At 43.0% G+C, this 27,789-nt stretch overlaps 1 protein-coding gene and 1 long non-coding RNA gene across 5 annotated transcripts in view; one reads left to right on the top strand and one right to left on the bottom strand.

Moving 5' to 3' along the window:
- CTNND2 (catenin delta 2) overlaps positions 1–27,789 on the bottom strand; it is a 904,171-nt gene that overhangs the window by 29,455 nt on the left and 846,927 nt on the right. For all 4 annotated transcript variants that reach the window (XM_027605522.1, XM_027605518.2, XM_027605519.2 and 1 more), the window contains 2 exons: positions 17,549–17,759; positions 11,996–12,080 (listed from right to left, as the gene is read on the bottom strand). In XM_027605522.1, coding sequence (XP_027461323.1) covers positions 11,996–12,080; positions 17,549–17,759 — 296 coding nt within the window. The remainder of the gene's footprint in view (positions 1–11,995; positions 12,081–17,548; positions 17,760–27,789) is intronic.
- On the top strand, positions 149–26,373 carry LOC113929020. Its single transcript, XR_003522065.2, has 3 exons — positions 149–223; positions 25,710–25,894; positions 26,321–26,373. It is a non-coding gene; the product is annotated as an uncharacterized LOC113929020 (long non-coding RNA).

The raw sequence follows: 27,789 nt of genomic DNA, 5'->3' as shown, positions 1-27,789 counted from the left end.
GCTGTGAAGCGTGGGGAACGTGAGGGCGGAGAGCGGGAAGGCAGAAATGGAGGAGGATGGTCAGGAGACGATACTTCTCGTTTTTCAGACGGAAGTGTACAAAGAGAACGTGTCCCTGCGGAGGAGGAACGACCAGCGGGGGAGGCAAAAGAAACAAGAGGAAAATCAACGCAGGAAGGTTCTCACACAAAGAAGAAGGCTTCACAAGAGACCTGGATATTAAGTAAGAAAAAACATTTTTATATTTTAGAATAGAACCCAAGAAAGATGAGCATAAAATAAAACCACCAAGAAGTAATGTGTAAAATGCTATTACGTATGTGGAAAAGTTAATCCGATATGTAGATCTTTACTTCTGCATTTCCAATACCTAAAAGGGAGCTTGGGGTAGAGCAGGTAGTCAATAAACATGTGTGGAATGAATGAAGTCCCTAGGAATGGTCGTTAAGAAGATGGCTCCAGTTTGTTTCCTATAGTTGAGAGTCTCTTAATGGCTTGTCTCCCTCTCTGATTTCTTCTTATTTTATTTTTCCCCTCCCTTCCCCTAGGATCCTCTGTTTTGTTTCGTAAATTCCACATGAGTGAGATCATATGATAATTGTCTTTCTCTGATTGACTTATTTCGCTTAGCGTCATACCCTCTAGTTCAACCCACGTCACTGCAGAGGGTTGCTGGAGGGGAGATGGGTGGGGGGATGGGGTAGTCGGGTGATGGGCATTAAGGGGGGCACGTGATGTAATGAACACAGGGTGTTCTATGCAAAGGATGAATCACTGAATGCTACCTCTGAAACTAATAATACTCTATGCTAATTAATTGAATTTAAATTAAAAAAAAAAAAAAAAGAAATGTCTCCAAGAGGAATCTCATGCTATTATACAAGGAGGGAGAGACAATGAGGGTGTTATAGTACAGACTGTCACAAAGGAAGAAACGATGCGTATGTTAGATTTCTGATGCTGCGGGTTTTAGCCTCATCGCGGGGGACTGCGGACAGCCCATCAGGGGTTCTGTACTACAGCAGATCAAGGAGCAACCACAGGACACACAGAGGTGCATTGCCATCCTGCGACCTCCTTACTTCTTCCCTGGGCCGCCACTAATGTACCTTCTACTGCTCAGGCGACAAAAAGAGTCTAAAAACCTAGAGTTCTTCCTCATTCCCCACTGAACTGGTCTCTCTGCACGGACTAAGGACACTCGTGGACTTGGGACAGTTTTCATAATCGGAGCCAACTGGAAGTTACTGTAGGTACATTTTCAATTAAATGAAAGCACTGGGGGATCTCTAAAGAATGTGTTTTTTATAAAAACCGGTGTCAAAAGGACCACTGGTGTTGGTGCCCACATCACGTGAACGTTGTAGGCGTAAGTATCTCGGTGGCCCTTTCTTTCATTTTTCCACTTTGCAGTAAAAACTCTGTTTTTCAGTTAGGCTCATTCTCAGCTCCCCCGTATGGAGATCTGGCCACGTGATGAAGATGTGGATGTGGGCGTATTTAAGCTCTGCCTCCTTTGCTTTTTTCCTTTTCAAGCTCCTTGGAATGTGGACAGAGTGCCGACCAACGCCAGAGAATGCACAGAGACGGTGAATACTGATAGAAGGAGCTAGAATCCTTGCTCTGGAAGGTGTGACGTCGGACCAGGACCGTTACACTCTTGTGTGAGATAAAAGACAAAATAGAGTCTGTGGGATTAGCCCACGTCTCATCTCAGGATTCTACAAGATCGGGCTGAGAATTCACTAGAGGGTGGAAGAGCTTGCAAGTGGGGAGAGCCTCCTTGGACGTGGTCGATACACTGGGTATTCCTCATCTTCCAGCTCCTGAAGCATGGGGAGTGAACTACCTATTCAGCGTGACCATGAACTGTCTGGAGGGTGGGGGTTGCAGGGACTGGTGTCTTCAGCGCCACTGGCAGGGGGACACACAGACTCCATGGCAGGGGTGGATGGACCGTGAGCTCAAACAGCTTCGGTTTCAGACCTACCCACTCCCTGGACTCCTTCCAAGATCTGTGCAGAACTGTATATTCGCAAAGTGTACTCTTCTTCTTCAACCAGACTCCCAAAACTACCTGTGCGACAGGGACACAAAATCTGCATCCACCCTGGCTTATGTGCAGTGGAGCATCAGAAGCCTGAGGCTGATGGAGAAATCAGAACGGTTAGCTGGAAGAGGCCAGGTCTAGGCCATGGGCTCTCAGCTGGGAGGCGTAGGTACTTCTGAGCAAACCCCACCACAGCTCCCACGAGAGAAGGAACTAGAACATGAGCATCTCCTGAAAGCAGCGTGGACCAATGCCAGGCTACAAATGCACCGGGCAGGCTTGACTCTGCTCTCCTCTCTTCCTCCTTCCCTGCCAGAGCCTGGTGGGTGGGTGGCGTTGGGATACGGCAAGAAAAGCGTAGTGAGGGGGAGGTAGGGCGAGGGAAGAAACTGACCACACTCTTCCTGCTCAAGCAATGAAGGCTTGCATACATAACGTTATCCCAACTACTGCCATCCACTGAGAAATGGGGGAATACATTTCAGTTAATTGCTTAAAGTTCGAAACAAGAATGCTTGTAGACTTAAATTAAACTTCGTGAGTTTTCTAGCTCCTGATTCAATCCTTTTGCCCTGCCTGCCTTTTGTCTCTGAGGTATTTTCGTAAGCTTTTGATTTAAAATGTTATGGGTAAAACCTTGTGGAAGAGCGGAGGCACAGAGGAAATGTTCAGTCTGGGCGCTGCTCTGCAGGATTGCCCGATGTGGAGATCCATCCCAGGAACAGCTATAACTTAGTCACTTCTTGTTTAGCAACTGCCATGGGCATCGATTTCTACTTTTGCACAATTGATTTTTGCTTCTGCTCCCATTTGTGCCTTTGTTTTTGGACAGACATCATATGATGAGTGTCTGAGAAGTGTCTCAGAGAGGTCAGGGGACCTCATGAAGGAAGACCTTATTTGTCGATACAAACGTCAACAAGCAAATGCCTGGATTTATGGAGGAGACAGTACCATGGCTGAGTTTAACCTCTGCCTTTTTGTTTTTTTACCCCAACTTGACATCAAGTGATTTAGAAAAGAAAGAACCCGAGGAGTTACCATGATAAGTCTTGAAGACACCAGACTTGGGTTGTTTTAGAATCTGGCCAGAAGTCTTTATGTCCTTCCAGTCATCTCTTGGTGAAGAATTTTCCAGCACAGTAGAAAGATTAATAAACTCCTGGCAAGCAATTTCCTTGATAAAATGACAGCTCTATATTCAGTGGTTTAATTTATGTCTATAGAGGATTCACTGCTTCTCCACTGCCATCTTAGATACACGCAAAGCAAAAATCTATTAATTCTCAAAATGGCAACATGCGAAAGCCCTTTTCACCACAAAGCTTAAGGATCAAAATTGTGAATTTTGACCGTGTTGTGTTTCTTGACAATCTTTCAAAACATCTGTCCAGTTCTCACTGGGATCCAGTACTGATTTTTAAGTGTCCAGCAGATGAGGGTGATGAAAGGATGTTAAGCATGAGCCCATGACTTCCGTTTGTAGGCATCAAGACTGCGGGTTCCTCTGTGTGTAGTGGCCTCTGAAAGCAGTGAAAAACAACACAAAGTCCGTGTCCATTCTCTCTCATTTGGGGAGAGTAGAATATGGTTTGGACGTTGGAGGAAATCAGCAGGCATCCCTCACTTATCCATAATTACTTATTGACTTCTTGTTTTGTGAGTGCGGTGGTGGCAAGAGCCAATGAAACGAATACAGCGGCAGTAAGAGAAGGGAGCCCTGTGTGAGACAGGCTGTGAAGGGCGTGACTCCTCTCCTACCCAAGCTCATTAGTCACTGGCTGAATGGCGCGCGCAACCTGAGAGTCTACCTTCCCGACAATAAAAGGAAGGACATTTAAAGATTAGTTTTGTATTTTGTTTCTTTCATCCAAATGGCAAGAGTGAATACAATATCTCTATCCAGAGAAACATGACCTTACTCGGTCTCAAGCGCAAGCAGCTTGGCATTCTTTGAGACACCAGCTCACTGTGAGGAAAGATGTTGGTGTTTTGGGCAGGGGCCACTATGGAAGCACAGCTATAAAAACACTAGGCAATGAATATTTGTGGAGAAGAATTAGTCTGGTTTCTAACCCAGATGATTATCAGCAAGAGTTTGATTCTGACAATTAATCTGGGGCTTTGATTTGACTAGAAAAACTGTGACCCTCTACTTGCCAATAGGGACTGCCCTATCCCTTTCCACAGTAAATATACAGGGTCTGTTTTAAGAGCCCAGCATGTTTTCTCAGCAGGAAGTCTAGGCAGAAGCAAGGGAAGGGAAGGACAGACATTAAGTCCCCTCCTTCCCGATCCCCTTCTTTCAGTACCCAGTACTCAGAGGCATTTTCGCTGTGGTGCCCTGAACCTTCCTGCTACCTCTGCTTCATCTCAGGACATGTCTGTGCCTCAGATGACAGAGCAGGTCCACAGTACCTGGAGATCCATGCTGTCTCACTGAGTAATTACCCTGAGGAGGGTCCCCTGGCATCACACAGGATGGCCTGGAATGACTCTAGGTTGCTACTGATGCTTTTCTCAGAACCCTCTGGGGTAGTCTTTATGGGGCAGCCTTCCCAGCTGAGCCCCACTGAGTTCCAGAGACCAGCACATGGGCCCGAAGGTGCAGACAGACACTGGAGAATAACAAGAACCTACTGTGCTGAGCCGGGGTCTAGGAACGAGTCCCACACGAGACAGATGTGATGGCAGGGGCAGGCAACCACCTGGCTGGCAACCTGACTGAGGGGCCAACCACAGCCAAGGTGGGAATTCATCGCCAGCCAATGAAATATTCAGGCTTGCTAGCTGGAAATCTTTATGAAGAGGTTATTTTGCCCCAATGTGAGCACAAATACGAAGATCTCTTTTGCATTTTTAATGATTAAATATTAATACAGTACTATTTAACTATAATTAAAGAAAGATTTGGATCCAAAACCTAAAAACAATGTGCCAAATCTCGTTCAAATCTGAGTCCCAGTGGTAAACAAGCTAACGTTTTAAGTGACGGCTAAGAAAATAACACCTGAAAGCAAAACGGGCCACATATATTTTAAAGCCAAATCCCGTTACTGAATTTTGTGTTCGGGAAGATCCACCAAATTGGTCTTGGACCTAACACCTCTTGAAGACTAATAAAACAATGATCTCTACTGGCTAGGAATGAGATAAATTCCAATTTTCCATGTCATTAAGCTGTGTGTTACATTCAAAACATTCAGACACTGGCAGCCAAGGGGGAAACTAGAAGTTTGGAGAACAGAGTAATCAGAAGAGTTCAAGTAAACTAAGAACTTCAATTTTTAAAAAAGTTAAGCCATCTACTTTAGTTTTGCCAGAGGGATAGAAATGATTTATTTTGTTTTCTTCATTCCTATTTTCTAGCACATAGTAAAGCAGTCTTTTTCAGGCAGCGTTTGCTCATTTTGCATGGAATTCAGAATTTTGCTCATTAGGTGCTGATATTTTAATTGTACTAGAGTTGGAGGTAAGTTTCATTGCAATTTCTATTAAGAAATGACTTGTAATAGAAGTTCATAATTCAAATCCTCCCACAATTAATATCCGAAGCAAGGAAGAAAAGTGTTTTCTATAAAAAGTACAAATAAATCTTATCTAGATATTAAATATTACAGCACCTTCTGCTGCGACATTTTTAGCTGTAAGCTCAAACTATTCATGATGCTTAAAAATCATTCTTTACAAGTTTGAATTAAAACTTTTTTATTCGTTCAAATGAATCTACCCCCGAGTTGTTTTAGATTACTAAGGAATGACCTTTAATGCAGCCCTGGGGAAGGGGTCAGGAAGACGATTTGCAGGGGAGATGATATAAAAAAATGTAGGAAAAATGAAGACGATTAGGTGGGCAAGTAAGGTGCTGGGTGGCGTAGTGGTGGGGCACAGACCGTGAAGAGGCTTTGGGGGGTTGGGGGAGAGGGAAGGAAATTGAACGGGGGACACAGAAGTTCAGTACAGCTCGTGGCTGAATTCGGGCAGAAGGCTGGGGAAGAGCCGGGGATAAGCTGCTCCTGGTAGGCCTCACAAGCTGTGCTGAGATGTCTGGACTCTGTCTTGAGGCAAAGGGGGCCATGGGCAGGTATGGTTCTGAAAAGTCATTTAGTCAAATTGGCTGTCTAGAAAGTTCCACCTGGCTGCCATTTGGTGAGTGGCCTGGAGAGGAGGCAGCCCGAAGGTGGGGAGCCCAGTTAGGGGTCTGTGGCAATGATCCAGAGGAAAGAAGCCAGCGTGTTGGCCATGACCACAGAGAGAAGTGGATGGAGGCAGACGTGTGGGGCTTTCTCGGGGCGTTGGACGCAGACACGTGAAGGAGAGGTGAGAGCCAGCAATGGTTCCTTGGGTACGGGGTTAGGTGAGCGAGGATGCAGGAAGAGGACTCGAACCCAGGACAGTACGCCGGTTTGAGATCTGGTTTGGTTTGCGGTGCTGTGGGAATGTGAGTAGGTTAACTGACAGGTGGCCAGATATACAGAGAAACAGATTTGGGAGAGTCGTAGACGTGGGTGGTAATTGAAGCCAGGGGAAGAGGTCGTGTGTGATATAAGAAAGATCTAGGTACAGAACCTGGGGGGCCGTCCACATTTGAGAATAAACAGGAAGACAAGCCCAAGAAGGATGGAGAAGCAGCAATCGGACAACTTGCGGTGACTCAGGGGACAGTGATGTCACAGGAGCCGCCTGAAAATTATTTCTGTGAGTGAGGTAATTTTACTACATCATGTTAATAGACTAGAAGCACACAGGATCGCAGCAGGGCCTCTTATCAGGGAAACATGGCATGCTCTTCCCTAAGACGGAGCTTGAACTCAGGACTGTTGACTGCTGTCCTAGAGGTCTCTGTGATCCTCACTAACACTAATCTTCAGCACAGTTGACCTGCACACACACAGATTAGCACTACATGGAATAACAGCATTCAACTCTCTTCTAAAACCGTGGCAACGTGCATTGTCGTTAATGCCCTTCCTATAAAAGCCCATGTAGTCTGGTTTACTTATACCCCTGGAGTGCAAGCCGGGGCACTAGAGAGGCATTTAGGGGTTGTGGGGAGGGAGGGTGGAGAAACCAAGGGGGAAGAGAGCTGTGAAAATGTGCAAGTGAATAATGATGATGGTGATGATGATGACAAAATGAAAACCTTGCATCCAAACATCCAGCTGCCTGTGGACAGGATGGCAGAGAGCATTTGGCAGCCAAATGGCATGAACAGTGTTTCAGAATTAACAGCAGGAGCTCCTGTTGGTATATGACTTTCCAGTTTACAAAGCTCTTGGATGATGCCTGTCCCATTGGGCACAATCAGCAATCCCACTGGGCACGTGTCGTGGCATTTACTTCATGGTTGAGAAAAGCAAGGGACAGGGATGGGACCGATGGGGAAATGCCTGCCATCTCCATGAATGGATGGTCTTTGACACCAGGTCTTTGACACCAGGGCTGAGGAAAGTGACAGACTGCTACCCAAAGCAGAAGGCAGGCATCAAGGAGCCCCAATCTCCCAAATTCATAGGGCTCTGAGGACATTCCAGATGCTCCAGCACATCTGTGAGCACTGACAGTGAGACCCAGGGAACCAAAGGTCTACCTGCTGTCCATCAGCAGGAAGGCACCACAGGGCTGCCCAAAGTCAGTTCCTACCTGATAGGCAGGGAAGTCTCAGGGAGCTTGCCTAGTCATTCTGCATCTTGAATCTCTGGCCATTGATTCTAAGTCCTATGCTCTTTGTAATTGACCAGATAGTGGGATGAGCCTCCCAGGCACTAACTTGCTTTCCAGCCTTATTAGCAGTTGAGTGTCCAGCACCAGGGAAGCATAGTGTCACTCTCTTTCTTCTGCTTGAACTAAACTTGGAGGAATATACTCATCTCGGGGTGCTACTTTACAGAAAGGATCTGACAGACTTGCGTGGGTGTAGAAAAAAGTGAGGGTCTGGTGAACTTTGTGGAAATGCTGATATATTAGAACCGAGCATGTCTGGCCTGAGCAGGGACGACCTCGTGGAGACAGAATGGCTGGCTTCAAACGCAGGAAGGCTATCACAGATGAGAAAAACTAGACTTTTCAGAATGGCATTGGAGGGCAGAAGTTGCTGATAAAGACATTTTTACTTAATGCAAGTAAGAAGTTCTGAATAACCGTAGCCACACTGAGATGGAATAATATGCCTCATTAGATGGTGAACACAACTGAGATTAAATGTATTTGAACACAAGGAAATGACTACTGGAGCTGAGGGTGCCTTTCCTTTTTCAGTACAAGAACCACCTTCCTCCCGCCATAAAGTTTAGCAAGGATCCTGGCTGCCCACTTTCCCCGTCCTGCCTTGCAGCTGGGTGCGGCCATGCGACTGAGTTCTTGGTCCTGAGATATGAGCAGGAGCTCAGCCCTTTTTTGTATCACTTGCTTACAAGAACATCACTTGCCCTCACGTCCCCTCTCTCTCTTTTCCTGTGGGCTGGAATGAGAGACAGATGAGCTAGGGAGCTTTTCTTACAAAGGCAAGGACAACAGGCAAAGCAACAAGATGGCTCCCCGGATCCCCTGCTGGTCCGGGTCACCTGCCCAACTGGGTACAGTCCCATGAGTGGGGAGGAGATACTTGTTCAGGTGGAACTTCCACATTTTTGAGTCTTTCTGTTAGAGCAGCACAGCCTGTATCCTAACCAATGTAACTAGTTCTGGGAGATGTTGTACAGATTATTAAGGTATTATATAGTGGTTTGCAAACAGTGGTTTCTGTAACCTTATAATTCTATGTCCCCTGCCCTTGAATTTTGTCTCCTTTCTTCCGAAACCAGCTCTCCCGCAGTCCTCACCATGGTCAAACAGAAGCACCCCGTTATGTCAGTGACCTCATTTTCTTAAAGTACAGAGGTTCCCAAAAGTCAAGAACTGTTGACCTCCAGCTTCTCTTCCATCCCTATATCAAGTCTGCTCCTAAGGGTCATCTTCTTTTCCCTTAGAAAACAGTCTCTGGAACGATACAGCTGATAAAGAAATTTTAAAGTTCTATTTGTGGTTATCCAAACTTAAGGACTGGTTAAAAAAAAAAAAGCTGGTGCATGATGCATGTGATAACAGTCTTCTGCAAGTATTTATTTTCCTTTAGGGGAAGAAAGTTAGAAGTCCAGGCCTCACTGAAGTTGAAGGTTCAGATAACACAAATATGTTTTGGCTCGTTATGTCTCAGGAATCACACATAATTTTTAACTGGTCAACACACTCAGTCGGAAGAATATTCTGATTTATTAAATGTGTCTCTCAAAGTAAAATAAAGTCACTGAGGTAATGAAATGAGATTCTGGCCTCTGTGCCCGAGTCCTAGGAGGGAATTAGCCAGTGAGAGATGGACCTTTAATTCTGTCCCATAGATATGCCATTTTCATTTCAATTTCTCTCTCCTACTCATGTTTTCCTCTTATGCGTAATGCCCTTAAGCCGTGCCTCCTAATTTATGCAAACTCCATGTATTCGAGATTTTGCTCTATAATTTTCCTACCCCAAATTCATCCAGTAAATCTGTAGTACATATTTCTGAAACTAATGAAGTTGCCAGTAATTATTCCATATTTCATTTTTACCCACATTAGCTGCTTCCCTTGTCTTATGTTTTCCCTGAAACTCTTTTTTTAAGCCTATAATAGATATTTAATAAACAGACTTGAAGCATGGAGAATTAAAAGATATGGATTAGACATTTTTTCAATGATATGTAAACTGTCTAGGAAGAACAAAAAGGAAATCTATTTCCCCACTGATTAACAACAATTCATAAGGATGAATGAATTTGGTCTTCTCACCAAAGCAGTTTTCAAAACGAAAGGCTTTTGTGAATTTTGAGCTTTGCTATCATGATATTGAGCATAAAGGTCCTCATTTCATTTCGCAACTGCATAATTTGGAAATTATTAAGAACAGCTCTTTCTTCACCTTTTTAAATCATGGGTCAGCTAAAAACATCACCATGGGTCAACTGAAAACATCAGCATCGGTTTCTCCAGATCATCCTCCTTGAACATCCTCACACAAAACACGTTTTAAACCATCTTTAGCTCTTGATTTTTAGCTCTATTAAATTCCTGTCAACACATTCTTCCCCTTCATGAATATAAAAAGACAATTACACTTTTTGAACCCTACTACCAACCTAGAAAAAAACTAAGATGGAAAACTCATACTACCATTCGACAAATAACTTGTCGAGTCTCTAAAAGCAGTTTCCCTTCAATGCACATAAGTAGGGGAAGGTGTATTTCTGCAAAGAACTCTTCAGGATCCAAAGGAAAGTGGAGTTTATTTGAGGTAGTACTATTTCATCAAGCTTCTGGAGCCACTGAGTCAGAACAACCTACTAATTTATAGCATGTTCTCCGTGTCCAGCTGCCTGTTGAGCCGAAAGATCCTGTCCTGGGACAGAATTCATTTGGCATCTGGAGGAGTCCACGAAGGAACTAAGTAGGGATGCTGGGATGTGAATTTCAAGCAAAACAATATGTAACCCAAAACTTTTGAGAGAGGGGCTTATCCCAACGTACGAAATATTTAGAAAAGAACATAATCCACCTACAACACTCCCGAACACTGTATTTTCCCATCTCTGTTTCAACTGAACATACTTGCTCTTAGCAAACAGGAAAATCTTGAAGGAGAAATATATAGGCTAAACTTTGTAAAAAAAACCAAAACTGCAAAGTAATGAGAGTGTAAGGGAAATAGAAAGGCCTGGGGGGAAGTCCAGAAACAGACTATAACTCAGTAGAACTATATAACTCAGTAGAACCAGTGATTAAATATTTACTTTTCCCCACCAGCTTAGAAAAAGACAGATTTTCGCTCCGGCAAGACGGGTCCTGCTCTCTGTGATGCGAACCTCTTGCTGCGGTCCCACACGCTCAACCTTGAGACTGGCAGGCAGGGGTTGAAGGCAGAGTGACTTCGGCTCACTCTCCTCCTCCACGCAGGTGGTCAGGGGGCTGCAAGGAGGTGCTCTGAGGAAGCCCAGGCCCCCTGTCCCAGTCCTGCTTAGGCTTTCTGAATCTGTACCGAGATCCAAGCCTATGCTGTGCTCCCTGTGGACGAGTGATGTGCTCTACGCCTGTTCCCTCAAATCTATCGTGGGATCATCAATCATTTAAACTACCCACATGGGCTGGTCCGGTCATAATAAAAACAACTTCTGGGATACACTGTTAAAAAATGCTCCCCTTCTAACCAAAAAGGAAAAGTTATACACCCTTTATTTAGCACCCCTTGGAAATGAGGTATAGAATCAAAGTGTCTAGATGTGACACTTTTCCCTGATTTTATTTTTCAACCGTTTTGGGGTTGAACACCTCTGTGAAATGTATAATATAAACTCCCTCCTGCCTCCTGAGAGTGTGTGGGACAAACATGCAGCTGTCATCAGGAACATCAGCCCTCTCCCCGTGGGCAGTGACTCAGTGAGGGTCGGGGCTAGGCATATAGGAGAGGCTGTTGGGTCTTCTCCTCCTCGTTCTTGGGCTGTGATACCTCTCGGCTTCCTGAATTGCTTTATATGTATACATTTTTTGTCTTCTCTCCAACATTATTGCCGACACCTACCTATGCCTTTTTTTTTCTTGGCAAAATCACTCAGTTCATTAAATTTAGTCTATTGTACAATATGGACACTCAGGAAAACAAGCTTATTTTCTTTTCTGTAAGACAACCTAGGGTAAGACCCTATGAACATGGGTCTGTCCAATCCAGAAGACTCATGGATCTTAGTGTCTGTCCGGGGACACTTAGTGACCCTTCTCTTCTGCTTCTTCATTGATTGTCTTGCTTTGAGTTTCAATCCCTCAGACTGTTGGACAAGTCCTTTCTATATCTGTGATGCACCTTGTTATGACCCGATATGGGGTCTTTGGGCTCAGGACCTGTGTGAACCATGAACCAAGAAGGTAAAGCAAACCTTACCTTTTTGTAGAGACTCCTCAGATCTCTGTACTGCCACATGCTGTTTAGGACCTGAGATGCGGCCTTGACCACTTTTGGAGAGTGTCTGATAAAGAAAAGACAAGACATGTAAAGTAGTGAAGTAGGGTAGCTGGGCTTCAGACGGGCGCTGACTCGTCAGGAATTTACAGCATTTACAGGAATACACGGGGAAGTGCAAGGGACCGTCTGCCAGTCTCCAACCTTACTCTCCTCAACACAGCCACGAGGGCAAGCGACAGGAATGCATTCAATTTGGCAAAGGATTTTCAAAATGCAAAAAGAAGAGCAGAACCTTGAGTCTGAATGCAGATGTAGTGGAAGAGAACGAAGAGAAAAATCGCGATCCGTAAGGGCCAGAGTTGGGAGTTTTAATGGCAGTGTTGTGTGACATCTGCATAGTAAGTAAGAAGAGGAAAAATACTCATTTTCTCAGCTGAAGCAAGAGGGCGTATAGAGTGTTGGCCCTACGTGCCTGCATGATGAAAGGGAGCTGCTCTCCATTTGCCCAGGGGGTTGGCAGCGGGAGAAGAGGTGTGCGCATTCTCTCTTACACTTACATAGAGGAATGCACAAGCCCCGTGTACAATTCGAGTTCCATCCTGTGGACCACAGTGAGAAACCAAAACCACATAAACCTTCTGACTGGTGGTTCTTAGCATTTCCCCGAGTCATGGCTTTAAAATCGCTATACAACGCTAGCTCAATATTTCGACTTTTGGGTCAGTGCCCATCTGGGTCTCAAAACAGACACGAGGTCCATAAATCAGTGTTGAATTAGTCTGATCTCCTTGGAAGTGATTCTGGCCAGTGGTGAGGGGAACTGTTCATTACCTGTAGGTTCTTTATTCTAATGGCTCGTTCCACAACCAGCTGCACAACTCTAGTGGTTGCCAGGGACGCCGTGGCCTGTCTCAGGGACTGGCATTTTTTTTTTTTTCCTAAAGGGTCAGATAATAAATATTTTCCACTTTGGGGGGCCATATGGTCTTGATCACAGCTACTCAGCTCTGCAACTGTAGCACGAGAGGCGTCATAAATAATACATCAGCAAGTGGAGGTGGCTGTGTTTTGAGCAAATGTTATTGACAAAGGCAGGAGGTGGGTGGGATTTGACCCCTGGGCCATAGATTGCTGACCCCTGGTCTACGCGTATGGTGACTCCTGGAGTCGGGCAGGACGTAACGATTCGTGAGGACCCCAAAGTGAAGTCCACCCTGAAGCTGACCGGTGCTGCAGCTGCCCAAGGATTCCCAGAAGAGAAAATCTGAATTGAGACCAAAAATGCCTCTGAAATAAAATGGCTTTTGAAATAGAAAGTGAGCAAATGGTGAGATGGGCTGAGGCTGAGGTTGGATTCGAGAGCCAGAGTGAGTGGCTGTTGTGAGGATATGCATGTCGTAATGGAATTATGAGATGTTAACACATGGCCCATGACGTGTTTGCTACGTGCCTGGGTGTTCAAGTTTGCAATTTAGACCAAGTAAGTTTAAGGTTCCTTCGTCCATTTGCTTACTGGTAGCATTAACAATCATTCTTGCTCTTTTTATTGCTGAGATGGAATTCGACTTTGGCTGTGTTTGAAAATACTAGTTATATCATGTATTTTTAGTTTTATTTATTTATTACTTTTGGTTTTCTTTTTTTAAAATTTAAATTCAATTAGCCAACACATAGTACATCATTAGTGCTCAACAATTCATCAGCCGTGTATGTCATGTATTTTTAAAGGAAAAAAAATGTAGGGTTCTTATAAATTTCAAAAATTTTTTTTCTCTATGAAAGATGAACTACATTTAAGTGACATGTGTACTTTCCTTTACTAAAATGGTCACTAAATGATTGTATAATTTATGCTAGTGTCATGCTCTAAACGTAATATTAAATTCCTTTGATTTAAAGACAGAGAATTTTAGATCTTTTCATGGATGTGGCCACAGGTACATGTTAATCTTATATAATCAATGCCGCACAATGCTGTTATGTTTTGCTGTATTTTATCATTGTTAGCTAGATATTTGTCCATGACAATAGTCAAGCAACTCTTGAGGAACATACATGAATATTCAGGTAGTGGTAAGGTAGTTGAGACATATTTAGTATGCAAAAATTCCTTGGAAACAGTGTAATATTTTGTTTCTACTTCTTGCTTAGTTACAAAATAGAAAAAGACTTTGAATGTGTAACGAATAGTGGGTTTTAACTTCTCAATTAAAATGTCAATATATTACAGTGTCATAATAACATGTGAAGGTCAAACAAACATTGTTTTAGACTTTAAAAGTCCATCACTAGACTGGTACCATAGCAACTTCTACATGAACAACTGTAACTATTGATTGAAGGACTTGAACAATTGAGTGTTTCTAATGTGACAAGTGACTACAGCCTAAGCCACAATACACAGTTCCTCACTGACAAGTAACAGATGAGACGGTTAACAGCTTTTCTGTCTTATGACAAAATACAGTGACACAAGCAACACACTATTTCCTATATAATTTTTAAAATTAGAAAAAAACACAAATGTACTTTTGAAATAGATGCATGTGACAGAATGTCCATAATGTGAGTTTAAAATGATGTGAAAAGAATAGTTTAAGTTATCAAGACTTGAAAATAGTAAGTATAAATCTCCTGTATGAGTCATTAATGATTACACAATGTCTGATCCTGACTAGAGTTGTGAAATTAGGGGTGACTGAGGATGTTAGTTGGTGCAATTGGTTGTGGGTGTTCAGCACAGCTATTCCAAGCTGTAGGACACCAGAACTCCAGTCCTGGTGGTTGTATTAGCAAGCTACATTTCAAACAGACTGTGATTGATACCTCACTAGTCTGATTTGTTAATAGCACGGCATGTTTAAGTTTGTGTATATTTAGAAATGAAACATACAAATGCATAAAAATGGAGAATCACAGGCACATTTTTCCACCTGTGTTTTATCTTGGTATCTGAAATTTAAAAATCAGGTTTGAATTAAACTTATTTCTGATAATAACTTTTTAAGGACATTTTAGGGAGGACAGCTTTGCAAGGATTTTGTAAATTAACTAGAGCAAACTGCTCTCTCTCCCCTTTCTAATTATTAACTAATCCCCAATTTCAAAAACTCTCTTTTCAATAAAGAATTTCTATTTTGTTGAAACGTGTCCAGAAGGCCTTGGGAATCTCAGTGCTTCGTGTCATAACAGAATTGAGTGAAGTGGTGAGTTTAGCGTTAAGATTCAGAATAATTCTTCTGGATTTCTTTTTAAGGGTATTGAGAAGCAGTAACAAAACTGAAGTGCAGGTGGGAGATGAGGCTATATGCAGTTATAAAAACGCTGTTTTGATCCTCAAATTAGTCATTATATAAAAAAGAGGTAAGGGGAGACTGGGTGGCCCAGTTGGTTAAGCACCGACTCTTGATTTTGGCTCAGGCTGTGATTTCAGGGTCATGGGATCGAGCCCTCTGTTGGTCTCTGTGTGGAGCATGGAGTCTGCTTGGGATTCTCTCCCTCTCCTCAGCTCCTCCCCCTGCTTTCTCTCCCTCTCCCTCTCCCTCTCTAAAATAATAAATAAGGTAAGCCACATGGAAGAATGGAAGAGATAAGCAGGAGAAATGGGAAGATGCCTGACTCCACTCATTTCAACACTTCTTATTAAACTTGGTGTAAATCTTGACTATTAACATTGGAAAAAAAGGTCAAGGAACAGTGAGATGGAACACGTCACTATTCCATAAAGAAACTTCCAGTCACGTCAGCAGACAGTTATGAGATCATCCATAGTGAAAGAAACATCCCGTTAACAATAATCAAGGTTGGACAAGACCTAATAGGACCATTTTCTGGACTGGCAATGTGGATGTACACTCTTTCATGGATGGTTTCTTCAAATGATTTTTAAATTAGTTTCACCAAGTAATTTTTTTTTTATCGCAGGACTGATAAAAGCATCTCTTCTCTTTAAGGCCCATTGAGGGATGTTTACTGCAGTAGGGATGCCCACACAGGTGGAAGAAATTAATATACGCCAGACCACCCCTCAAACTCTCTAGTCTTACAGTTCAAAGAAAACAATGTTTGAACATCTCACCAATATGCACAAATACGTCGGAGTGTTTTTGTGGATGATGGTCTCATTGTGTGTGTGTGTGTTTGCTTAAAAAAGCATTAACATATTAAGCTCCTAATGCTCCAAACAGAGAAGCATTTTAATTAGAGATTCCAAGGTTCTATTGAAGCTACATGAAGAAGACTATGTGGTCTCCTGTCTATGTGGAAGAGCAATTTGTTTGAAGTCCAATATAATAAGGTGTAATTCAAGCCAACCATCTGTCTTGCACCATCATTATATGAGTCCAATGGGGCTCCTCTACTTGATAGAGAAAAGTGCTCGAATACTAATACTAAATTGTTGATTAAACTTACTGGGAGGTCTCAGGGTGCTTACATAGAAACCTGAGACTTCTTTTCTAACACAATGGTAATATCCTGAATCAAATGAAATAATGAGAGAATTTCCAAAAAGTCTCAAAGTACCTCCCTCACAGCCTTTAACAACAGAAGAAAAATTATTTAGCATTTAGATGTCAAGAAATGAGGGAGGTAGGGAATGAAAAGTCAAGAAGTAGACCTTTGATAACAAAAGGTTTACCCTCTTAATCTCATTGATTACATTGAGGGATTTCCAGGAGGCAAAATTTAATTAAGGTTTGCGAATGTTTCTGTAACATTGACAGCTTGCTGATATAATGAGGCTCTGGCTGCCAAAGATATGTTTTGGTTGCATGCAGTAAGATACCATTGATTCTTAAATCAAACGGGGGACATTTCCATTCTCGGTGGTGCAGTTGCTTGGACACAGGGCCTTATCTTTCTTTATGCCACTTGCATAAAAGTCCTTCCTCACCACCATCCTCTCTGCCTGGAAAACTTCTGTTCATCCTTTAAGACGTGATTATTACTTCTTCTGGGATATTATGACAGCCCCTTCCTCATTTTTAGACTGTGAAGTATATAGGCATAGTGCCTCATTAAATTAAACAATTTGCCCCAAATGTACAGCTAACATGGGAGACGCCCCCCCCTTTGCTCCCCCCACCCTCCCTGCATGACTCGCTATGCACAGCTAAAGAGACAGAGAGCAAAAGGATGTGGACCTGTCATCAATACTTGGACCTGCAACCACAAAGGAACAGCAACCAAAAGATAACCTCCACATTCTCAGGTTAAGCTGTTTGTCGAGTCTATGTTGGAGGAACACACTAGTGTGTGCATGATAGATTGTCAAGTCTGTCTTACCAGGAACAGAGCCGTCACCAAGTCACGAGTTAGTAATCAAATTGAAATTATCAGGAAGATCAGTTTCCATCATGGGGTGGGAAGACTGGAAACCGTGTGCTATTTCCCTTCTCTTGATGATCAGCGACAGACGCTCTCTGGTGACGTTCAGTAGTGTTACCCATAACCAGCTGGATGTTGGACATACTTGGAACTAATTCTACCAATACCAATTCTACAGAGATACGAAGTCACTGTCCGACTTACTTATCTCCTTTGCTTTTGGAGATGCCAACCAACTTCTCAATGCCGCCAGCGTCCCGTAAGGCCTTGGCGTTCTCCATGTTCTTGGTGATCACCTCGTGCAGGGTGCAGCAGACGGCTGTCACCGTGTCATCCGACATGGCCTTACTCGCCGTGTTGTTGCTATTGTTCCCACCTGGAAGCCGGTGGACCAGGTCTCGCATGGCATATTTGCCTTTGGAAAAAAAAGTCAAGGGAAAAGTTGAAATGAGGCCAAACTGGAGGAAGAGGGCAGAGAAGAAGGTGGGGCAGGGGAGAAAAAGGGGCCACCGGAGGCCACATGAATGCAATGTTGTCCATTTTCCACCACTGAATATTCTGTCGGGTCACGGGGAACACACACGGAGAACAGACTTTCCTCGTGGTGAGTGCGCGGACTTTTGGCGCTAGATGGACGTGGGATGGAATTTCCGGGCGAGTTAGTTCCCGCCTGTAAGCCTCAGCTTTTAAAAACCTGTAGAACAAGGACAATAACGGTACCTACGTCACAAGGCTGTTGCAGAGATTAAATGAGTAAATGTGCGGACGGCATGTCACCCACGAGGATTACTGAGGATGAAAGACTCCGTAGGTGTTGGCTATCAGTGCGTTCCTGCTCTTCGGTCACAGAAACCAAGAAAACACATGGCAATTCCGACATAACTTCACCCAAAACTACCCCCATGGGAACTATGTTGAGGCCTGAACTACTTAACAAGTAAGAGTCAGACCACAAATATGTGGAGATCATGATCATGTACATAACTCCTGAGCTCTGGCCCTTATCAAACAAAGAGAAACATTTAAAGCAAGCAAGAGAGACTTTACAAATAATGTAGAGCTAGGTGTTCTCTGAACCGGGATAACCCAAAGATTCGCCTGTCTCCCTGATGGGCTTTACCGTATGGCTCTACCACATAACATTTACTAATTTGACACATTCTCCTTTGCGCGAAAAACAAAGAAAATAAAATCCAACTTTGCTTCCTTGACTTGCTTCATCATTATTAATCTTGCTACTCCCAGTGACAGAGGTACTTATAATGACATCCTCATGGAGTGCTTTTAGTTTACAAAGCATTTTGGGCATTACCAATAACCCTACAAGACATTAATTCATTACCACCTGCAGCTTCCAATTCTGTCCTACGAATTTACTTCTGGAACTAAGTAAATGAGTGCCTGTAGCAAAGTTGGCTGTTCTTAAATGTTTCAGATGGAATTGGCATGTGTCCAAAGCTAAACTCCTTCCTCGTCTCCCATCCCCCAATCAGACATGTTTAGCTAGCTCCTGAAAGTCATTTGAAATGCTTTGCCCCCATACATGTCTCTAAAGGAGAGACTCTTTGGCTGTTTAATCCTCCGGTGTGTGGTGCCCGGGGGTAAGGAGAGGAGACTCATGGGCGAAGGCAGTGATATCTCCGTTCCAGGCATTAATAAATAGAACATAGGTCCTTGTCATTTTGGCATCTGCTCTTATCCTATGTTTAGGTGGCTTACTTTAGCGTGGACAAAAAAAACCGCTGATGTCTAAATTACTGAAATAGGAAAGTGTCTTTGTTCACTTGATAGCTGAGAAGTATCTGACAAAAATGGTTTGCCTGAGAACCTCCAAATGTAGCCTATTTGTTTCCTAAAGACAATACTTAAAATAGTTTGGAGAAGATCCTTTGTGCCTGGACAATCCTCTGAGCAACTTGCTGGATATTTGTCATTGAATCACACTCAGCTCTGGCTAAGAGTTTACTTTTGCTGAGCTCAACATGCTGAGACGTCATTAGTTCATGAACCCGCACAGACTATCTTAGGCAAACCTGAGTTCCATGGATGTGAGCAGGTGGATGAATGGGGTCTTAAAATTTTTTCTTCCTAAGGGAAGTGAGAGAGGAATGAAACAGGAAACTACTTCAATCATTATGCATCCAGGGGCATTCACAGTCCCGACCGAGTACGGAGGACTGGTTTGTGACCTTGGGCATCGCTGAGGTTGAAAGCAAAAATGAAAAGAGAAGGAAGATTTGGTTGCAGACTTCTTCAGTTTTTGCTGTTACTGCCATTTAAAAAATTATACCAGATAAATCTGAAGGTGTGGATTCATCCTGCAATGTTTCCGAATCCATGAGCCGTGAATGAAATGCAAGGTGTCCCCATCACATTCAGGGGGCATGGGCAGCCGCTTTCCAACCCAGAGCGGCCTCTCTGACTTGCCCCGGGGTGCTGTACAAACACTGTTGTTTTCCATGGACTCCACAGTGTGGAAAATGACAGGAGTCTCTACCATATATAACCAGGCACAACCTGTCAAGGACACCTATTGGAATGATTTTATTTCTAATATTTCCAATAGAGTTCACTGACATTTTACTGGACAAGTGGAGATTTTTCATTTAGTCTCTTTATTAGCCTATTTGGAAGGATATATTTTAATTTATATTTTTGACCATCCAAGTGGAGAAACAAATCAAGTAACATTACTCCACAGAGCAGAAGACCTCCAGACAAAGTTTGTTTTTTCTTTTAAGGGCATACAATCGTTTTAGCCTTCAATTCTGCTGCCGAGAAAAGCTGTCTTCTCATACTGGAAATGGAATCCTAGCTTCATGTGAAATTTGGGTAGCAAGAATAGCTTTTTTTTTCTTGTGTTCATAAACTTTGAGGCTAATTGGGTGGGAGAAAAAGAAAACAGGAACATAGAATAATTACAGTTGCAAGCAACCTTCTGTGGCAGACTAATAACAGGAGTCCAGGGAAGGGAGACATTAGGTTGCTCTGGGCTTGTCACAGAAGGCTTGATATAGGAAGTAAACATTCAGGATTTGTTCTATAGGTCAGGGGAGCCCCAAGATCCACCTGATATTCTACAAAGAGAATTCTGGTGCCTCAAGAAGGAAAGTTTCAGGGACGCCAGGGTGGCTCAATCGGTTAAGCATCCGACTCTTGATTTCAGCTCAGGTCATGATCTCAGGGTCGTGAGATCCAGGTCCACGCTGGGCTCTGCACTAGGTGTGGAGTCAGCCTAAGATTCTCTCTCCCTCTCTCTCCCTCTGCTCACCCCACTCATGTGCCCTCTCTCTCTCAAAAAAAAAAAAAAAAGAAAGAAAAAAGAAGAAAAAGAAGGAAGGTTTCAGAATAGAAAGATTGAAGGTTGGAGAAACAGGTAGTCTTTTTCTTGACAATAAAACTCTCTGTCTCTGAACTTCTAGTGAAATTGTAAGCATCACAACTCAAGGTGATTTGTGCCCATAATTGTTCTATGCCCATATTTTCTTTGTTCTCTAAATTTCTAAACAACGGAAAGAGTAAAAAAACATTCTTGCTACCAATAGGAGGAAACTTGGCACCCCCTCGCCCCCCAAACTTTTGGGTCCCTAACGTCTGAGATTTCTTCAGAGGTAAAAGGAGTTCACTCTCTTTAGGAACTAATTCCTTTTTTGTGCCACGGGATGATGAGAAAAAGTTGCAAGGTGGGTGAGCCAAACTGCAATTTTCACAGACTAACACCATGAAGGGAATAAAATTGTTTTTTGTTTTTGTTTGGTTTGGTTTCAGAGAGAAATGGATAGAGGTAAGTTTCTTCTTGGGCTAAGGAGGAGAGTGGCCAGACCCCCAGATGGATGCCAATATCTTCGGGAGCCCAGAGGAGGAACCTTGGAGGTTCTGCACGGGCCCCGGGACATCAAGAGCGCCTGGAGCCCAGCAGCGCCCCTGTGCTGCATTGGGATGCTGTGTGGAGGCAAAGGAGATCATAAGCAGACAGGCCTCACCTTGGGGTTGAGCCTGGCAAGAAGCAGAGGAGCTTCCTGTCTTAGGATGAACTGCTGAGGCCCACAGAGTAGGCCTGTGGTATCAGCACCCACTGCAGACTGACCCACTCCCCCTTTCTCTGGATTTAATTGGTTTAATAATGAGTGAATGGTATGGCACAGACTGGAAGTCCAGAATGATTCATGCCATTTAACAGGCAACTCTAATATATCAGGACAAAAACACGGGCTTGTGACCTCGGAGGTGGCTGAGGGTCAGGGACAGGATGATGGCCATGATGGCGCACCGTAAGACGGAACTGACAAGTGCAATGCTGGGGTGACGGAGGAGAGAAGATTCAGGAGTCTCTAGCTGGGGCAATGAGGTGGATAGTGAAAACCAAGTGCATTTTACAATTTAATAATCACGGACAAGTTGGATTTCTGTTGTATTTATTCGTGCACAAAAAAAAACATGCGAAATTAGTTAACCTTATATGGGAGAATAGTACAGCGAAGTCCCATCAAGGAAAGAAGGTTCCTCATCAGGTCCAAAAGACACCTAGATTCGTGAAAGCAAAATGGATACCTTGGCCTGCCTCCATTTGCAAGAAATATGCGCTCCATCATCCACTGTCATGGAATCAAATGTTAAAAAAAGAAAAGCATGGGCGCCTGGGTGGCTCAGTTGGTTAAGCGACTGCCTTCGGCTCAGGTCATGATCCCGGGGTCCTGGGATCGAGTCCCACATCAGGCTCCTGGCTCAGCAGGGAGCTCTGACCTTCTCCCCTCTCATGCTGTTTCTCTCTCTCTCTCTCTCAAATAAATAAATAAAATCTTAAAAAAAAAGAAAAGAAAAGCATGCTGCTCCTTCAGATTGAAACAAAACAAAACAACACAACTTCGCAGCCTCCACACCACCATCAACCAACAGATCACTCTGTTTTGCGAAGTTCCCGGTAGAAATGAACACTTGGGTCCTTTCTTCTAAGTTACTTAGTCTCTGATGAAAAGAACATTATTTCTGATATGCAATCACTGGTATGAGATGACCAATAACTGGTATGAGAGGACCAGTGGAGATACTGTCATCGTGTGAACAATAATATACTGTGTTTCCATCAATGACTAACTGTAACCTTGTAACTTTGCTACCCTTGCCTTTGTGTGTGTGTGTGTGTGTGTGTGTGTGTGTGTGTGTGTGTGTCCTTTAAATACTTGTATGTAAGACTGGTTGAGCCAGTTTTCTAAGTCCAGAACCTCTGGAAAATTGCAAATAACAATTATTTTCTCTTTATAATGTTTCTTTTTTTTTTTTTCTTTTTTAAATTTTTTATTATTATGTTAATCACCATATATTACATCATTAGTTTTTTGGTGCAGTGTTCCATGATTCATTGTTTGTTCATAACACCCAGTGCTCCATGCAGAACGTGCCCTCCTCAATACCCATCACCAGGCTAACCCATCCCCCTACCCCCTCCCCTCTAGAACCCTCAGTTTGTTTTTCAGAGTCCATCATCTCTCATGGTTCGTCTCCCCCCTCTGACATACTCCCCTTTTCTTCCTCTCCTGTTATCTTCTTCTTTTTTTTTTCTTAAAATATGTTGCGTTATTTGTTTCAGAAGTACAGATCTGTGATTCAACAGTCTTGCACAATTCACAGCGCTCACCGTAGCACATACCCTCCCCAATGTCTATCACCCAGCCACCCCGTCCCTCCCACCCTCAACCACTCCAGTAACACTCAGTTTGTTTCCTGAGATTAAGAATTCCTCATATCAGTGAGGTCATGTGATACATGTCTTTCTCTGATTGACTTATTTCACTCAGCATAACACCCTCCAGTTCCATCCACGTCGTTGCAAATGGCAAGATCTCATTCCTTTTGATGGCTGCATAATATTCCATTGTGTATATATACCACTTCTTCTTTATCCATTCATCTGTCGATGGGCATCTTGGCTCTTTCCACAGTTTGGCTATGGTGGACATTGCTGCTATAAACATTGGGGTACACGTACCCCTTCGGGTCCCTACATTTGTATCTTTGTGGTAAATACCCAGTAGTGCAATTGCTGGATCGAACGGTAGCTCTAATTTCAACTGTTTGAGGAACCTCCATACTGTTTTCCAGAGGGGTTGCACCAGCTTGCATTCCCACCAACAGTGTAGGAGGGTTCCCTTTTCTCCGCATCCCCGCCAACATCTGTCGTTCCCTGACTTGTTAATTTTAGCCATTCTGACGGGTGTGAGGTGGTATCTCATGGAGGTTTTGATTTGGATTTCCCTGATGTCGAGCGATGTTGAGCACTTTTTCATGTGCCTGTTGGCCATTTGGATGTCTTCTCTGGAGAAATGTCTGTTCATGTCTTCTGCCCATTTCTTGATTGGATTATTTGTTCTTTGGGTGTTGAGTTTGATAAGTTCTTTATAGATTTTGGATACTAGCCCTTTATCTGATATGTCATTTGCAAATATTTTCTCCCATTCTGTCGGTTGTCTTTTGGTTTTGTGGACTGTTTCTTTTGCTGTGCAAAAGCTTTTTATCTTGATGAAATCCCAATAGTTCATTTTTGCCTGGCTTCCCGTGCCTTTGGCGATGTTTCTAGGAAGAAGTTGCTGCGGCTAAGGTCGAAAAGGTTGCTACCTGTGTTCTCCTTTAGGATTTGGATGGACTCCTGTCTCACGTTTAGGTCTTTCAACCATTTGGAGTCTATTTTTGTGTGTGGTGTAAGGAAATGGTCCAGTTTCATTCTTCTGCATGTGGCTGTCCAATTTTCCCAACACCATTTGTTGAAGAGACTGTCTTTTTGCCATTGGACATTCTTTCCTGCTTTGTCAAAAATAAGTTGACCATAGAGTTGAGGGTCCATTTCTGGGCTCTCGATTCTGTTCCATTGATCGATGTGTCTGTTTTTGTGCCAGTACCATACTGTCTTGATGATGACAGCTTTGTAATAGAGCTGGAAGTCCGGAATTGTGATGCCGCCAGCTTTGCTTTTCTTTTTCAGTATTCCTCTGGCTATTCTGGGTCTCTTCTGGTTCCATACAAATTTTAGGATTATTTGTTCCATTTCTTTGAAAAAAGTGGATGGTATTTTGATGGGGATTGCATTGAATGTGTAGATTGCTCTAGGTAGCATTGACATCTTCACAATGTTGATTCTCCCAATCCATGAGCATGGAACGTTTTTCCATTTTCTTTATAATGTTTCTTTCTGGAGTCTTCTGTTTAAAGTGTCAGGCCCATGAAGTTGCAGATGGCCTCAGGAGAGTGCTAACCAACAGTGCTGCCCAAGTAGGACACTCTTAGCAAAGCTCTCGTGCAGGCAAGGGCTGGTGGAAATTTCAGGACAGTGCAACAGGGCTCTGCTCTTGCTGACTTCTTCAGCTTCTGTGTTTTTTGCTTATTTATGACTCTCTATTTCTAGTTCAGGACTAAGCCTATTTCTGGTATTAATTTGTGTGCCACCACTTAGTTTCCCCACTGGTGGCAGCGATATTGAGTAGTGGTTTATGGTCTAACCACCTGTGCTCTGTGAGGTGGCAGACAATAGAGAAGTCACTCGAATCCCTTCCAATTAGGTATCTCTTTTGATCACTGATAGAGTCCTTTGTATAGCTGGTCTTTGGGATGACTCAAGTATCTTTGTAAACTTAAATCTCTCAAGCCAACTTTAGAGAAAAGATAACTTAAATAAAAATGTTGGCATGGAGATCAGTCAGTGCTGGATCAGAAACATCATGGCTCCTTTGTCTCTGAGATCTTAGCCCCGCTTTGGCTTCTTTGTTTCTGGGGCTGCTAAAATTGGCCGGTGAGTTTTTGCTGAGATGCTCTAAATTTACTCTTTTCTTTTTCAATTTTTTTTTTTTTTACTGTGGTAGAATATACATATTCTAAAATGTACCATCTTATCCACTTTTAAGTACATAATTTGGTGATATTAAATAATTTTTTATTGTGCAATATCACCACCATCTATCTCCAGAACTGTTTTCATCCTGCAAAACTGAAACTCTACACCATTAAACAATACCTCCCTATCCTCCCCACCCTCCTAACAGCCAACATTCCTCTTTCTCTCTTTATGATTTTGACTACTCTAAGTCCCTCATATAAGTGGAATCATACAGTATATATCTTTATGTGACTGATTTATTTCACTTAATATAACGTCCTCGAACTTCATCCATATTGTAGCATATATCAAAATTTCTTTTCTTTTTAAGGCAGAATAATATTCCATTGGATGCGTAGAGCCCATTTTGCTTCTCCATTCATTTGTTGATGGACACTCGAGTTGCTCCCTCATTTTAACTATTGTGACTAATGCTGCTGTGAACATGGGTGTACAACTATCCTTTCACTTTCTGTCTGTTTATGTCTTTGTGTTAAGTAGAAGCTAGACAGGAGTGGTGGAAGGAACACCCCAAGGCAGAGTCTCAAGGCTCTGAAGTTCGGGAATGACAGAGACCCGAACTAGAGGCAAGAATGGTGATAAGTGACACATTGGAAGCCTGGGGGCACAACATCCTGACCTTATGGCTTCCAAGACCTTCGAGCTGATGAACCAAAGAGCCACAGGTGTGGAGTATGCACTCTCCTCTTCCATCTCTGCCCCAGGGTAAACCCTAGACTCATTATAATGCATTTGCATTGTGGGAACAGTCCCAACACATGGAGGAAGGCTGCCAGGACAGTTCCCGTACAAACCCTGTAGGGTAAAAAAACTCCCCCTCCTAACCTGTGGGAGGAGTTTCCCAAATGATTGGAAATAGCCTCCATTAGAGACCACCCCACTGTAAGTCACAGCTCCTGCCAGCCCAGAGGGACCCAAGAATATACAATCCCAAAATCACTTAGGGGCCATTTCCACCTCATGGAACTTGTCCTGCTCTCCCACTTTGAGAGTGTACTTTCACTTTAATAAACTGCTCTATGTTTGCTACTTTCCTTCTGGCTGTCTATTTTTTATGAGTGCCAATGCCTGTGTAAAATCTTCTCCTGCAGAACCCAGGGATCAAGATCTCCATCCACACGACACAGACTCTCTCTCACCCGTAACATCTGGATCTAAAGTGAGTCTTCTGTAGACAGCGTATAGTTGGATCATGGGTTTTTTTTTTAATGATTTTATTTATTTATTTGAGAGAGAGAGAATGAGAGAGAGAGAGCACGAGAGGGAAGAGGGTCAGAGGGAGAAGCAGGCTCCCCGCGGAGCAGGGAGCCCGATGCGGGACTCGATCCCGGGACTCCAGGATCATGACCCGAGCCGAAGGCAGTTGCTTAACCAACTGAGCCACCCGGGCGCCCTGGATCATGGTTTTTAATCCATTCTGCCATTCTGTTTTTTGACTGCAGAGTTTAATCAATTTATATTTGAAATAATTACTGGGGGGGCCCGGGTGACTCAGTTCGTTGAGCTTCTGACTCTTGTTTTCGGCTCAGGGTCATGAGATTGAGCCCCTCAGTGTGGAGTCTGCTTAGGAGACTCTCTCTCCCTCTTTCTATGTCCCTCCCCTGCTCTCTCTCTCTCAAAAAAATAAGTAAATCTAAAAACAAAAAAAGAAAAAGTTACTGATAAGGAGGGGTTTACTTGTGTTAGTTTCCTATTTGTTTTGTAGCTACCTTGTAGCTTTTTTTGTCCTTCATTTCCTGCATTCCTGTCTCTTTTGTGTTTACTTGATTTTTTTGTAGTGAAATGTTTTAACTACCTTCTCATTTCCTGTTGTATATATTCTATAACTATTTTCATTGTGGTTACCATGGGGATTACATTTCATATCCGAAAGTTATAAAATTCTAATTTAAATTTATACCATTTTACTTCAATAACATAGAAAACTCTGTTTATTTATAGCTCCATCCTCATCCTTTTCAGTCCTGGATGTCACCAATTCCATCTTTGTAAATGTCATGGGTCTAAAAAAATAAAATAACTGTTTTTTTAAACGCATCTGTCTCTTCAGTCACGGAGAAAACGTGGAAAACAAGAGTTACAAACTGTCATGACAGTAATACTTGCTTTTGTAATTACCCGTGAATTTACCTTTACCGAGATCTATATTTCTTCATAGGATTCTAATTAGTTTATGCCAAACTGCAGGATTACCTTTGCTTGCAGGGAAGCTCCAGTGATGAACTACCTCAGCTTTTATTTACCTGGGAATGTCTTCCTTCTGCACTTTTGTAATACAGGATTCTCGACTGGCAGGTTTTATTTTTTCCCTTTCATCACTTTGAAAATACAGCCCATTGCTTTCTGACCTCCAAAGTATCTGATGAGAAATCTGCTTATAATCTTATTGAGATCTTTTTTAATGTAATGAGTCACTTCTCTTTTGCTCTTTTCAAGATCCTCTCTGTCCTTGTCTTTGGACAGTTTATGTGTCTCAGTACGGGTCCCTTTGGTTTATCCTCCGCAGAGCTGGTTGAGCTTCTTGGATGTTTATATTCACATCTTTCATCAAATTTGGGAA

The sequence above is a fragment of the Zalophus californianus genome, chromosome 5 (genome assembly GCF_009762305.2).
Source record: "Zalophus californianus isolate mZalCal1 chromosome 5, mZalCal1.pri.v2, whole genome shotgun sequence".
In the NCBI taxonomy this organism is placed as follows: domain Eukaryota; kingdom Metazoa; phylum Chordata; class Mammalia; order Carnivora; family Otariidae; genus Zalophus; species Zalophus californianus.
Note: the sequence above shows the minus strand (reverse complement) of the source record. Positions and strands in the feature narration are given on the sequence as shown.